We start from the raw sequence: 14,181 nt of genomic DNA on the forward strand, positions 1-14,181 counted from the left end.
CACAGATGAGAGAATGTTAAAGGTGGATGAATTCTGTGGGCTCATCCCCTCCACACTGCCTCACTTCACATGGGGGACAATCAGGAGAAACCAGGCATCATCTTCCATATCTGCACAGCTCCTTTTTATAAGATAGTCTTTGGGACTGTCATAGAAGCTTTTTTTTAATGTTAATTAGATGCAGGGAATGAGGGTTTATATAGAGCTATTAAACATATTTGTAGCCATCTGAACTATTTCTTTGAATCCTAAATCCACCTTGCTTTCTTTTCTTCTTTATTTTTTTCACCTTCCTTTATTACCTACCTCTTCATTTAAAGACAGTGCTAGAACTGTTACATATCTTAAACACAAAAACTATAAATAAAATGTCTACGCATCAGTGAAACTCATAGTTCTCATTATAACGCAGAAGCTTAAATTTGCCATCACATGTTTTTCATATTGTATTTTTAAAAACACATGAATAGCTTATCCTAATAAACATTTGGGGGAACTTTCAGAAATGGAAATTGAATGTTTCAACTGCATTTCAACTTTTCTTATGAAGAAGAGCTCAGAATATTCTGTTTATAGACTTAATTGCTTTGTTTAATATAGTGTCTGTGTATTTAAGAGCGGGAACAATGGATAAATCCTGTTTGCACATCATTTCTATTGTGTCACTCTTGTGTCACACATTTTGCAGAAATCGCAAAGACAATATATCTAAATATTCAGTCTTTATGAACTTAAGTTTTGACGGCTAATTTCATGCTATATTGGAAAGCTTGGCCTACTAAGGACTTGGTATCTTCACCCTGTATAGATTTTCGCCTGCAGAAGGTATTGTTCTGAAAGTCAGCATTTTGGGAATGGTACTTTGGGAAAGAGCTATTGCCTATTAGTTATAAGCACTGTTCTTTTATCTTGGATATACTTATGTCCAAAAGCAATTTCTTCTCCCTCATGAAATCATTAAATATGTTCACCAAATTCCCTAAGGTTAGCATATTTCATGTTATATGGATTAAAATGTAGGACTTGTCTCGCATCAATTGTCTCATATAGGCAGAGTGATTTTTGAAGTATAATGAAATCTATAAGTAATTTTAGTGAATTGGGGGCCCTGAAGTAACAAAGAATCTGGTTCATGATGTTTAGGAATGAAAACTAAAAACTATCACAGGATGAATGACTTGAAGAATTAAAAAGAAATCCATAAACTGACCATATACTGTGTTGTAAGACATTTCATGATCTGGTAGAGGAGTTGAAATGTCTATAAAAAAATAATGAAGATAAGAAATAATTAAAAAAGAAACCTAAGGTTTGAAAGTACTGAAGAGGATTAGTGAAACAGGATTTCCCAAATAGATTTGCATCAATATTAAATTGTGAGTAATATCTTCCTTACCGTTCAGCGCCACAAAGGAATCTGAAAGACAAAAGGGTAGAGGAGGTTACTTAGTGTTTAATGCTCTGCTTAGTGTGAGTTGCGTAGTACATGGCAATGAACTAACACGGAACTCGGGTAACACACGATCCTCAACACTAAGGAAGTGCTTTTCCATTTCTGTTGGTGATATAAGATGCTTTATATGTGGTCCAGTTTCACACCTTCATAACTCTTCCCCAAGTGAGTTTCCTCAAAGTCACTGCTTTTGTTGCCAAGAGGCAGAGAAAAAGCAAGAGTTAGTAGAAAAAATGTTAACTGTGACTATATGTGATTCTGAGAAATTAAGCCCTGCTCTATACCGAGGGACACATCTGTGGCTAAAGTAAGTGACATCTGGACCACACTTACAAAGCACTTTTTTCTTTACATTCTCTCTCATTTCATCCTCACAACCATGCTGTGAGGAACTGTGCAATATTACAATGTTCTGAGCTCAGCAGGGGTTTTAGTTAGGTAATGAAAAACAAAAATAAAAATAATCACACTCACATAATAGGCAATGTACGTGTGTGTGTGTGTGTGTGTGTGTGTGTGTGTGTGTGTGTGTGTGTGTGTGTGNGTGTGTGTGTGTGTGTGTGTGTGTGTGTGTGTGTGTGTGTGTGTGGTGTGTCTGGGTCATTTCCCCTTAAAGTCTGTTAAAGAGTCATTGCGCACCAATTATCTAACTTGTCTGAATACCTATGTGTGAATAGGTATGTCTAACAGAAGTAGGTCATGTTTCAGCAGGAGCCCAGGGAGCAGAGCAGCCACTAAGAAAGGCAGCAGCAGGTCAGCCTCATCTGCTCTGAGGAGCCTCAGCAGGAATGGGATTCAAGGGTAGGGGACACACGAGCACACAGAGGCTTGACAGCGGAGATTAGAGAGTAAATCACTGGCTTGGGACCTGAGGGTCTCCCCTGTGCCAGACAGAGGCTTCCTTAGGTTCCTCGGACATAGGTGTGCTACGAGCCTGCTGTGGTTGTGGACGCTTTATAGAAATAGTAACAAGCACTTTCACATTTTCCATATATTTACCTATGCAATCCAAATTGACACCCCTATTTTTCTACAGATGCCTGCATACCACCAGATCATAAAAATGATGAAAATTATTCACTCAATTCGGCTAAGTTCACTCACATAGACACACATACAACACAAAACCTGTTTCCCTGAAAATGGAGCCCTAAGGCAATGTGGTTAAGATACAAGGATCAAACATCAAATTGTTTCACTGTACAAAAGTAACAGATCTTTTGGCAATGACACTGTCTCCTATGCTGATTTCTTAACTCATTAGATTTTGTGTGTGAAGACATAATAAGCTGTTGCCAATATAAAATATTTGGAAACAAAAAAATATACATGGCAAAGAATTTTGAGACAGGACTGTCTGTATCCCTCTTTCGTTGATTATATATGATCTCTAAAAAAGGCAGAAAGTAGAATGACACCATAGAGTCTGAAATTTCAATACTCAAGAGTCAAAGATTTAGAGTTATATCAATGATTTTCATTACAGAATCAAATATCAGAAGTGATACATTTTCATTTTTTTTTTAGGTGCCATTTTGAATGTGATCTTGAATTTCATCATATATAATATTTAAAACACTGCAAACAAATTTTCCAAGAGTATGGTATTATTCTCTAAATTAGCATTAATAAAGCATTTTCAGAATATTGATATTAATCAGATCACAAAACAACTGGGCAGAATTTTGACCAGGAATCTTTACATGAAGTTCTAACTAAAATGTTTACTATTTAATAGATTTTGAAATGAACTGAGATTAGCATAGTTTAATTGCTATAAGAAGGTTGTTTTGAGTCACCTTGCACTTAGTGGGTTATTTCTGAAATTTTTTTCTAAGGCAAATGGTAACAGACATGAATCTAATTTTTAAAAAACAATTACTTGTGTTAGTTGATATTGTCAAGAATAATAAAACAGGTTGTTACTTTGTGAGGGTGAAAAGGGTAACTATTGCATTGTTCTGTACACCTGAAACTAACAATAAAAATTAAAAAAAAAGAAAAAAAAAGAATAATAAAACAGTCAAAACAGTCCCATCCAATTAAAAAGCTAGAGTATAATGTTCAATCTTTTTATTATTTGGCTAAAAATTACAGTGTACTAACATTTTAAAAAACAACAGAACTGTGTTTTGTTTTGTTTTAGTGGAAATAACTGATATAACTTACTGCTCTGCTGTAATTCACATCTTCTAAAGTGAATTTGTTCCACAGCATTATAATAATGAAATAGGTGCCAGCATTTATAGCAACAGCATTGACAACAAAGTTGGCTTTAAAATACACTATTTTCTTTATTTGATATTTAGAAGGTGGTTTCTGTTATTTATGTATGTCTTAGTGCCAGCTGCACTCAGTGTCACATGCGAGATAATGTTTCTAGGCCATTCAATAAAAGCATCTTTACGCAAAGGTAAACATGGATGAAAGCTTTACTTACTGTGACAGTCTCCGAGGCCATCTGTATTGCCATGCTCTATGTCCTGTTCAAAAGTCAGGCTTTACAAAAAGGAGGTGGGAGAAAAACAGAAACAAACTCAATAATGTGAATCGTTATTCTGGAATGAGTCTTAAGTTTCACTAAAGCGTCTAGCACAGTTTGATAAATTGAGTGGCAGGTGCAAAAAATGTAAGTAGATAACAGCTTAAAACTTATCTCCAAAGTTTACAGAAATGAGTCTTATGTGAATCTCCAAAGGGAAGCCATGCTTTAAGCAGTTAATTCAGATATTACTCAGGAGTTAATTAGTTTGTGGATTATTTATATCCTTCTTTTACTCTGATTCCTTGAGCATTTCTTAAACATTTAAACCATTTAAATATCAAAATACAGTTACATAAGCAATATAGAAGTCTATAAATTAAAAAATAAGTCTTTTCCTCTCTACTTTCTCTTTCACCCTGCTTACCTTCCTAGACTTTTATCCATTCCTTTGCTTAGCAATAACTTATATAGAAAAGTGCTCAAAGGTACAGAAGGGTAAAGGGTATGAGGGGCCATGAAGACAGGACTTGGTGGTGCATTTTGCTGAGACCACTCAGGCATTTTGTTCACCATGCCCAGTTCTCATACAGGAAAAAATTTTACATTTAGAATTAGCCAGGTGGATTCAGTTTAGATGATCCCAATTTTGTTGGCAACATCCACAGCATCATAGTCAGGAGCCAGTTGAACATATGCCTTCTTCTCTCCATCAGGCCTGATCAGGGTGTTGACCTTGGCCACGTCAATGTCATAGAGCTCCTTCCCAGCCTGTTTGATCTGGCGCTTGTTGGCCTTGACATCCACAATGAACACAAGCGTGTTGTTGGCTTCTATCTTCTTCATGGCTGACTTGGTAGTTAGGGGGAACTTGATGGCATAGCAGTCAAGCCTGTTTCTCCTGGGAGTGCTCTTCCGAAGGATACTGCCTTCGGAGCCGCCTCAGTGTCTTGGGCCTTCCGGAAGGTGGGTGAGTGCAGATCTTCTTTTCTTGGAGGCTGCAGATGCCTTTCAGCTCTGCTTTCTTTGCCTTCAAAGCCTTCACTTTGGCTTCAGCTTTGGGAGGGGAGGGGCTTCCTTCTTCACTTTCGGTGCCATCTCTCTATTTTCATTTTTAAAATAAGCACACTGGAATCATTCAAAGGAGTATTGTCCTTTTGGGGGGCAACTTTGCACTTCCTCCCACAACATAATTGAAACTCCTATTTTGCAACTGCCTTCTGAGTTTATTTATGCAGCATATCAGAAAACTATTTTGTAAGTCACACCTTGATGTAGTAATCCACCATGTATATTTTCCAATGTTTTTGGCTGTTAAACAATCAAATTCATCCTCAAAGGATAAAGATTTCTGGTAGTAATGAGAGCCAGTATTCACCAGGACCTGAAGGCCACTTTCCAGGGAAAGTTTCACATGTTTTGAGTAGTTTGTGTATGTAGATGTTTTGAGAAATACGTATGTAGATCCTTAAGGGACAAATTTGGGAGTTCTCATTGTTGACTTAAAAATGATGTTTTAAAAATCAGTCTTGGGCCGGCTGAGTAGCGCGTTGGTTAAGAGCTGGCTTGGGACGCCAGAGGGCTCCGGTTTGGGTCCCACATATGAGGGCCAGTGACACTGCCCTCTACAGCTAAGATGCTGAACAACAGCTCAACCTGGAGCTGGGCTGCCGTGAGTCGCTGGCGACGNCCAGTGACACTGCCCTCTACAGCTAAGATGCTGAACAACAGCTCAACCTGGAGCTGGGCTGCCGTGAGTCGCTGGCGACGGCGTAGGCTGCAGCCACTGCTGCAGTGGGTTGCCATGGGCTACCGTGTGTAGCCAGCAGCCAGCGTGAGCAGCCAGCAGCCAGCGTTAGCAGCTGTCCAGAAGCCAGGGACTTATCTGCCTCGCCCAGGAAGAGTGCAATGATGGTGCCAACTTGGGCCAGTGAAGCAAATGTCCTCCACAACTAGACTGAAGAACAAAAGGACAGCAACTTGTCTGCTCCCCTTACCCCAATTCTCCAGCGCTGTTCCCATCCCCCAATTCTCCTATAAAAAAAAATCTTTAAAAAAAAAATCAGTCTTACTACCTTTGGTTATACTTTGAATATAGAAAGGACATAAATGATTTCTTAGCGTCCCTCACTGTGCTATGTGATCCTTTCTTCTCCTCACTTTAAGGGTTCCCATGAAAAGATATAAAGCTCTAACATTATAGTATGTCAATATTGCTACTTATAAAGCTGATCTAATAATATATAGTCAACCCTTTGCAGTAGTAAAATTTCCAGGTAAGACTTAATTATCATTAGCTCTGTTTATGGGAACACTTTCCCTCAAATTATGCAGGTTGGTGGTCATCAGATTTATGTCCTTTTATTTGTCTAGCTATTCAAAAATGGGAGAGGAAGAGGTTCAGAGTGATGTGGGAACGATTCTGTTCCCCCTTTGGAACTGGGGAAGTTGAAGGAATTGGCTAAGAAAGAACTGTGCTGCCATATGGCACCTTCCTTGAGTTGCTATAACCTGTCAGGGATATTCATTGAATATTTTTCCAAATGTTATTTTGGATTTCACATCCACTGAAATAAAAACATAAAAGAAAGCTTTTAACTAATGCCATCTGAGCATTTAAAGACATGGTAACAATTTTAAGCGCCAAATTCACAGGCATGGTAGACTGCCCTGCTCTAGCTGATCTTCTGGAAAAATGCCAAGAATTGACTACCTTACGAGTAATAGGGTTAGCTGTTCTTCTGCGCAGGAGAAAGGTTTATTGGATGTGTACAACATGCTTGCAGTACAAATGCATCACTTAACAAATGCTGTGCAATTTTTTCTCAGCCTTGCATAGTCAATTAGAGGAGTCAGTTTTGCTATGGCTGGACAAACCACATCACTAATCTAATTGGTTCCCAACTGCTCCTTTTCTCTGCTGTTCTCCAACTGTGATGATTAAGGCATGCACCTCCTTGTCCCTCTCTCCGGGGAACTCTCAGAAGCCCACTGTGTTCCTTTGTGTTTTTAATCAGCCTGAGGACAGATGATTAATCAATTGGAAATCTGCCACGTGTGATATTGGTGTGTTCTGTGAAATAGGAAAAGGCAGGAGAACGGCTGGCAGGCCCATTGGTGAGGTTTGCACAGGAGGCTGAGTGCAGTGGCATGCGCGAGCACAGTTAATCGTACATCTAGACTATAGAGCAACCAAAGACCACTTTACACTCTCCCACACCTCGGGCTCCTTACCTGCTGCTGGGTGACAGGTGGGCACAGGAACCTCCTTCCTTTATCCATCCGCAGTATGGGTCTCTGGAGGCAATACAGGTTCTGCAGGAAGAGGATGACCATGAGCTACCTAGGACTCTTTTCTAAGCACTGTGGACTTTCTAATTGAGGCAAAGTACATACTTTTTACACTTCCCATGTCGTTCACACCGGCCAAGGGGAACCTTTATCACACAGGTGGAGAATGCAACATACAGAGAGTTGCTTGCTTTGTCCAGTTGCATTCCCATAATCCTCTTGTCTTCTATTCCATCATAGCTGCACCTAATTTTATAAGGAAGGATAATATTATTAATAGCCTCTCTTGGATCAGTTCTCTTTTTCCTGCTACTACCCTCATATGCCACCGCCCAGCCCACAAGGTGATCTCTTAATCTCATCTAACTGAAGGTGGAACAGATCCTTATGCACACACACACACACACACACACACACACACACACACACACATAAACACATACCGTATTCCTAAGGAGAAAATAATGCTGTTATGTATTAAAAGATTTTACAAATAATATTGAAAGACACGTAAAAATGCACAAAACCTAAGTCTGCCATGATTTTCTCTGAATGAATGAGATCATAATAACATAACAAATAATTACTAAGAAAGAACCAAACATTATACGTACTTTTCAGGGTTGTAAACGCTCATCTCCTCCAGGAAAAGGCTGTCATTTAGGAAACCACTGTTTCCTATCCTGGCCAAGAACTTCAAGATGATTCCCTTCTCTGATCCCAGGAAAACCACAGTGTAATTCTGATATGGCCCAGCAGCAGTGTCCACCGCAATTTTGGTCAGATGGTATCTAAAATGACAAGATCACATTTGTCATGTCTTTGTTGGTCTATCATGAAAGTGTCCCCTTTTACACTTCAAACAACTGTGGCATAGCTTTCGAGTAAGAACCTCAAGAGAAATATATGCATGTAAGTAACGCTGTCAAGCTGTTCTGGTACGTTATTTTCATCTGCAGAGCATTAGTGTGGCTCCAAGGGGCGGAAGAAGGTACGTGTGTGTGGAGGTTAGATTACATAATAGACAGCCATAACCATGTGAAAGTTCTCAGCAGTTATCCTTTCCATGAGCAACAAGGAAAGACTGATGTCTTCTATGAAGAGGGGAAGAAATAAGGGAACTCATTTATCATTGAAAAGAAAAGTAATGGTTACCATGTTTTCATACTCTTCTTCTGAGGAACAAAGCCTCGTCAGCAGAATGCCCAATTAGAAAGCTTTCCTGTTGTGTGTAGAGGGACTGAGAGTTCTGAATGATGTGCAAGCCAAACAAGATCCATTTAAAGCCAAAGGTGAAGGGCATCAATCTTGTCACATGTCCAGGATAAGTCCTATCGGGCATCCTCTTGTTCTGAAATCCCTCAGCCATTCAGCACTCCATGGACACCTATTTGTCCTAAGCACCATGGCAGGAACCAGAAAACATAGGCCCTCCTGGAAGTTACATTGTTTCCATCTATGTGCAAGAGCCATTATAATATTTGAATCTCTTTCGATAAAATCAGTTTAAAAATGGTGGTAAAGTTAATTAACATCTTGTTTGATGACTGCCACAACTGTATGGTACTTGGGAAGGCCTGTTGAATTGTTTAGAAATAAGCTCTAAATAATACAAGGAGGAGTATTTAATGCTATCACAGATTTCAGATCAGCTATCCCTTCTCTGTTGGCCACCACTTCAGATAACAAATGCTGAAGAATGAATCCTTCATGCTGTTATACTTGTGCAAATACTCTGTTTGTCCGTGCTCATTTGACAGCTAACATCCCAGGCACAGTGTCCTGATGGAATCTACAGCGTGTTTGGCAACCATGCCCAGACAAATGGGTATCCATATCCATTGACTGATTCTCTTTCACTTCTCCTCTACTTTTGCATAGATTGGATTAATGGGCTAACCTGGAAAGAGGTATCTTCATTTCCTGTAATTGCTGGCATGTGTCCAATTAGCCTGAAAATACTAGCACTCATCTCACTGGTGATGTGGTTATGGGGGTTTGGTGACATCCACCCCACTGGCCAGCTGAATTTCACAGCTGAATCAATGCCCAGGATAACATAAGATATTTGTGGCAGGACATAGTTTGCATAGTCAGGCACCCACCTGACCATCGTCCTCAGGAACCACGGCCTGTTGATGATAGAAGGCACGGCCTCATCCATGAGCGGGTGCGTTTTGATGAAGCTCAGAGTATCATCAGGAAACTCATTGGAGGTTGTATATTTTTCTAAGGAGGATGAGCCAGCACAGCAACCTGGCCTAAAAGAAATAAAGGGAGAGAGCTATTTCATGCCTTTTGGAAATTCTTGGAATAAACTGCTTCTCTAAGCATCTGGCAGGAGGGAGAATGTACCATAGGCTGAAAGGAGGAAGTTGAACAATGCAGAATGCCACCAAAGAAAATGTGATTAGATTTCCTCCAGGCCGCCTTCTCATTTCATAGAGGAGCCTCAGCCAGGGCATATAAGCCTGGGCTGGGAGCAGCTTGGCTTCCCCACAGAAGCACAGGAAAATCCCATAAATAGTGAAGAAGCTTGAAACAGGTCAGGGAGTTTGTGGTTTGTATGTGTCTCAAGGACTGCTTTACCTGCCCTAAAACCCTACTAGAAGTACATGAGGCATTTGCTCTACAAAAGGAGAGAATTAAACTGACTTTCCCACAAATGTAGAAAACAAAGGCATTCAAAAAGCTACCCAACAACGTATGTACCAACAGGACTCCAAGTTACCATATCTCATTACCTTGGGGTAAGAGAACATTCAGCTTTTGCTTTTTATTGATGTTTTTGTTTTTGATTTGGGCAGGTATGAAAAGCCAATTACACTAACGATTCTGTCCTGAAAGGTCATTTCTTTATTACTGAACAATGACATGGAAATTCGTTTCTACAAGAAATTCTAGGGTTTCAGGAATCAAGGGGCATCTCAGTCAAGTCAGATCATGGAAATACTGACACCAATCCTATCCAGACACCTTGTTTGCCCGCTGGCGCGGGAGAGGAAATGGGACTCCGATAACAATGGCATGGTCTAGCCCCATGCACACACTATGTCATGGTACTAACCAGCCAGCCCTATGAAAACAAGAGGGAGGAGGCAAATATGTGGAAAGATGAGGATAAACACACTGCCATCAGTAGAAAATCACTTAAAGCGTGTTTCCTGGCGATGGCGGACACCATCTTGTACACCAGGGAGAGCATATTACAAAAGTTTCCCTGAAACCTGATCCCTTAGGCTTAATTCCCCTTCCTACTTACCCAGAAGGTAGTTAACAATTCCAGACACTGACTTAGGACATCTGAGGTTGCCAGGGTATGCTTTTTGCACCTACTCCGCTCTCTATAAGGAACAGTGCTTGTATGCATGTGCCAGATAATTCAGATGATGAAGACAGATGAACCATAGGGGTTTCTCCCTTGGGTATCATGGTCCACATTATCTAAGTCAGTTCAATTACATGAATTGGGCTAGGTATTTTGTGTGGGGGACTGAAGGTTGGAGGCGATAGTTGAAAACCAAAAAAATTATGAAGACATTGGGCTTTCTTCCATAGGTCCACAAATTCAGTGGAGAGAGCTGGGCACACAAGCATGTTTCTGTGTAACTTAGACTGCAAATGCTGTGATGTGTGCCACAAAGAGAGAGCAGGCGCAGGATTGGGGGAGTTTTCTCCTGTCCCAGTTAGAAAGAATGAATGAACTGGCGCAGTGTGAGGGTCTGTGGGCTCACATAGGACCAAGAGGGCTCTGGATTGGCTCTGGACAATAGGTTCCCCGTGAAAGCAGGTCTGGGGCGTATTTTGGGGAGAGGGTAGTCTGCACTGCATTCGGACTCTAAACAGACCAGAACTTGGCAGACCAGAGACTTCTTAATGGTCCACTGTCTCTGTTGGTCTCTTCTTGCCCTTGGCCTGGGAGTCCTGTTCCAGCCTGGTCACAAAATTCGTGGAACACATTTTATATTTCACATTTTATTAAAGTTTAAAGACATAAGTCTCTCAAAATGAAGGGAAGCAGGGAGAAGCGGTGGAAATCATCTGTCCAGCTATGGGAACTCCAACAATACAGTCTGTACCTCTCTGGGTCTCAGTTTTCTCAACTATTCACCATGGGGACTGGCTGGACCAGGTGGCTCCTATCATGCTAAGATTACACTGGACAAACCACAGGTATAGAGGTTAAGTAAGCAAAAGACTAGCGAGTCATTGTTTAAAATATAACTATAGGTAGAGCCATTGTTTTAAATGTAACTATAGGTAACTCTGGATCTTAAGTGAATGAAGGCAGATGATCTCATAGGCCTTTCTGTTGTTCCGGCATTTAAATCTGTATGGCTAGAATGGAAGGTACTGGTGTGCAGTTCACAAGTTCATTATCAGAGGAGTGAGCTGCACCATTTCTAGAAATTCCAAATAGTCATATAAATACTTGCACGTACCTGGGCTTAGGCACTCGTTCATCGGGAACTGGTGTCCAAGTAGAATCCGGAGATTTCTGTTCTTTGAATCTCCCAGTAAAAACGTTGGCGATGTCAAGCATGTCATAGGCACAAACTGCAGACCCAGGGATGCTGCAACATGACATCCCATACATGGTGTTACTCATGCGACAGGCACACACGCAGCTTGGAAAACACACTCCAAAGAAACTGTCCTCTTATGGGCAGTTGAAATTTAAAGTTCATATCCAACACACAATAAATGTAATGAATCCTAGTGCATAAAGAGAATGTTTCTGTGCATCAAATTTGCATCAGTGACCTTAAAGGACCAGTTACAGAAAGCTCATAAAGAGAAAAACTCTTCATGTCTTCATTGCTTCTGGAACCACTTTTGTTTATAAAGGAAGAATAGTTGAACTGGTGATTTAGAAGTTGAACTGGTGATTTTTAGAAGATGAAAATCTTTGGAAAATATTACGTCTCTAATATTGGTGAAAATTTGAAGTAAAAATGCTCCCACTGTCCACAGACTGCTTCTTTGAATTGGGTTCCTCAAACTAAGGACTCTGGGAGTGAGAATGTATGTGTGGGGAACTCATGAATATTTTATGTTAGTCACTGTACATTTCAGTTTTTACTGCCTGTTTATTTGCATAAGACTGAACAATTGAAGTATAAAGCACGAAAACTTTGCAAATAAAGTGCTCTATTAAGTGCTAAATAATAATAATGACTGTAATCTCTACCTATAATTACATTCTTCTGTGGCACTCCTGGAAAGACTTGGGGATTTTTTTTTTCATCAGTGGTTAGAGGCATGAATTATTCATTCATCTTGGTACGGTGTTTGAACCCATGTTTGTTTTTGACTATGGTTGTTCCTTGATTTTGATCAAATAAATTGCATACACCAGCTGGCCAAGAGTTTTCATCAGGCTTTGAGGTAGTGGCCAGCACACAGCAGGAGCACCCAGGGCGAGACGTGGCGCTCTGCACTGTGGGAACGTCATCCAGGGCGGAAAGAACGGTTTTGTCTGGATTTTGCATGTGGTGAAAGGATATGGAAGTCACTTCATAAATGATTAGGAGAACTTGATGCTATCTTTAATTTCATGACAATTATTGAAGTATTACTAGTAAACCAAGAAATCGGGAGATGATTAGAAAGCTTATTTAAAACAAGGTGGCCGGATGAATTTTAAAGTATTTTAAAATTGAAAGTAGTAAATTTTTAAAGTTATATATATGTATATGTATTGCTTATAGAATTGAGTATATAAGACAGTGATACTATTTGTTTTGAAATTTTAAAACCCTAGCATTATTTATTTAATTTTGTAAGACCCTCTTCATATCTCCCTTTCCTAAGAGTAACAGGTGAACATATTTACTTTAAATATTAAGAGAATAGGATAAATATTGAAGTATTTTATGAGGCACCTCCTAATAACTATAGACACCCTAGGATTTTTCAGTCTTACCAAGGTTAGAATCACATGTGAAATCCTTTCTTCCTTCCCTACTATACTCCCTCCCTCCTTCCTTTAATCTCTCCTTCATTCCTTTTTTCCTACCTTCTGTTCATTCAACCTATAGTTACGGAATCCCTAATCTCAAGCAGTAAATGCTCAATAAATCACAGAGTCCTACTCTCCGTTGACGCACAGTTCAGTGTGGAGGCAAATAACAGCAACAACAACGATAATGATAATAATAGCAACAACTACTCCAGGACAACCGGGTGAGACCAGTATTTAAAGAGGTATGCACAAGGTCTCATAGGAAGCGACTCACGCTCCGACTTGGAGCATCCCCAGGGTTTCTGGGGGGCAAACAGACATTGTTTGGATGGGCGAATTTGGCAGAGCACAGGGCATGAGCAAGCACGGTATGTTCAAGCCAGATCTTAGCTCCAGTAAATCCATGGAGTTGGAGGAGGAGATGGGCCAGACCATGAGGGTGCTTGCGTGCCGTGCCAGGGAACTTGAGCTTTATCCCCAGGACAAAGAGGAGTGCCTGTAGAGTTTGAAACTACCTGACAGTGACCAGGTTTGCATGAGTGGAAGATGGGGTGGAGAGGGATAAAACCAGAGGGAGTAAAACCAGAGAGTGACTATAATTTATAGATGAAAAAGGGGATGTGCATTTTTACCATTTTCTGATTTTACTGAACAAATATGTTTCTGAGACTGCATAAGCATGCATTAATTGGATGTTTCCTCGGAGCCTTTTAAGAAAATCCTTTCAATTTAAATTATTTTTCAACAAACCTAGATAGGTGGGTTCTGACGTATGAACAGTCAAGGCCTGAATTGTTATATCTCTTCTATTCTGAAGTCTAAAAATCCGCACAGATGCTTAAAGCTTACTTAAAGCTAACTGAGGGCCGGCCGAGTGGTGCAATGGTTAAGAACTTGCTTGGGATGCCAGAGGGCCCCGGTTCGGATCCCACATATGAGGGCCAGTGACACTGCCCTCTACAGCTAAGATGCTGAACAACAGCTCAACCT

At 40.3% G+C, this 14,181-nt stretch overlaps 1 protein-coding gene across 5 annotated transcripts in view; it reads right to left on the reverse strand.

Moving 5' to 3' along the window:
- SEMA6A (semaphorin 6A) overlaps window positions 1-14,181 on the reverse strand; it is a 127,385-nt gene that overhangs the window by 27,071 nt on the left and 86,133 nt on the right. For 4 of the 5 annotated variants that reach the window (XM_019651246.1, XM_019651249.1, XM_019651248.1 and 1 more), the window contains exons 11-17: window positions 11,669-11,800; window positions 9,332-9,487; window positions 7,841-8,017; window positions 7,332-7,472; window positions 7,170-7,250; window positions 3,894-3,952; window positions 1,397-1,417 (exon numbers count right to left, since the gene is read on the reverse strand). In XM_019651246.1, the coding sequence (XP_019506791.1) occupies window positions 1,397-1,417; window positions 3,894-3,952; window positions 7,170-7,250; window positions 7,332-7,472; window positions 7,841-8,017; window positions 9,332-9,487; window positions 11,669-11,800 (767 nt within the window). Of the gene's footprint in view, window positions 1-1,210; window positions 1,262-1,396; window positions 1,418-3,893; window positions 3,953-7,169; window positions 7,251-7,331; window positions 7,473-7,840; window positions 8,018-9,331; window positions 9,488-11,668; window positions 11,801-14,181 lie in introns of all 5 variants that reach the window. The other variant, XM_019651250.1, reaches the window with a different exon arrangement.

Source organism: Hipposideros armiger, unplaced genomic scaffold, assembly GCF_001890085.2.
Source record: "Hipposideros armiger isolate ML-2016 unplaced genomic scaffold, ASM189008v1 scaffold_156, whole genome shotgun sequence".
Lineage (NCBI taxonomy): Eukaryota > Metazoa > Chordata > Mammalia > Chiroptera > Hipposideridae > Hipposideros > Hipposideros armiger.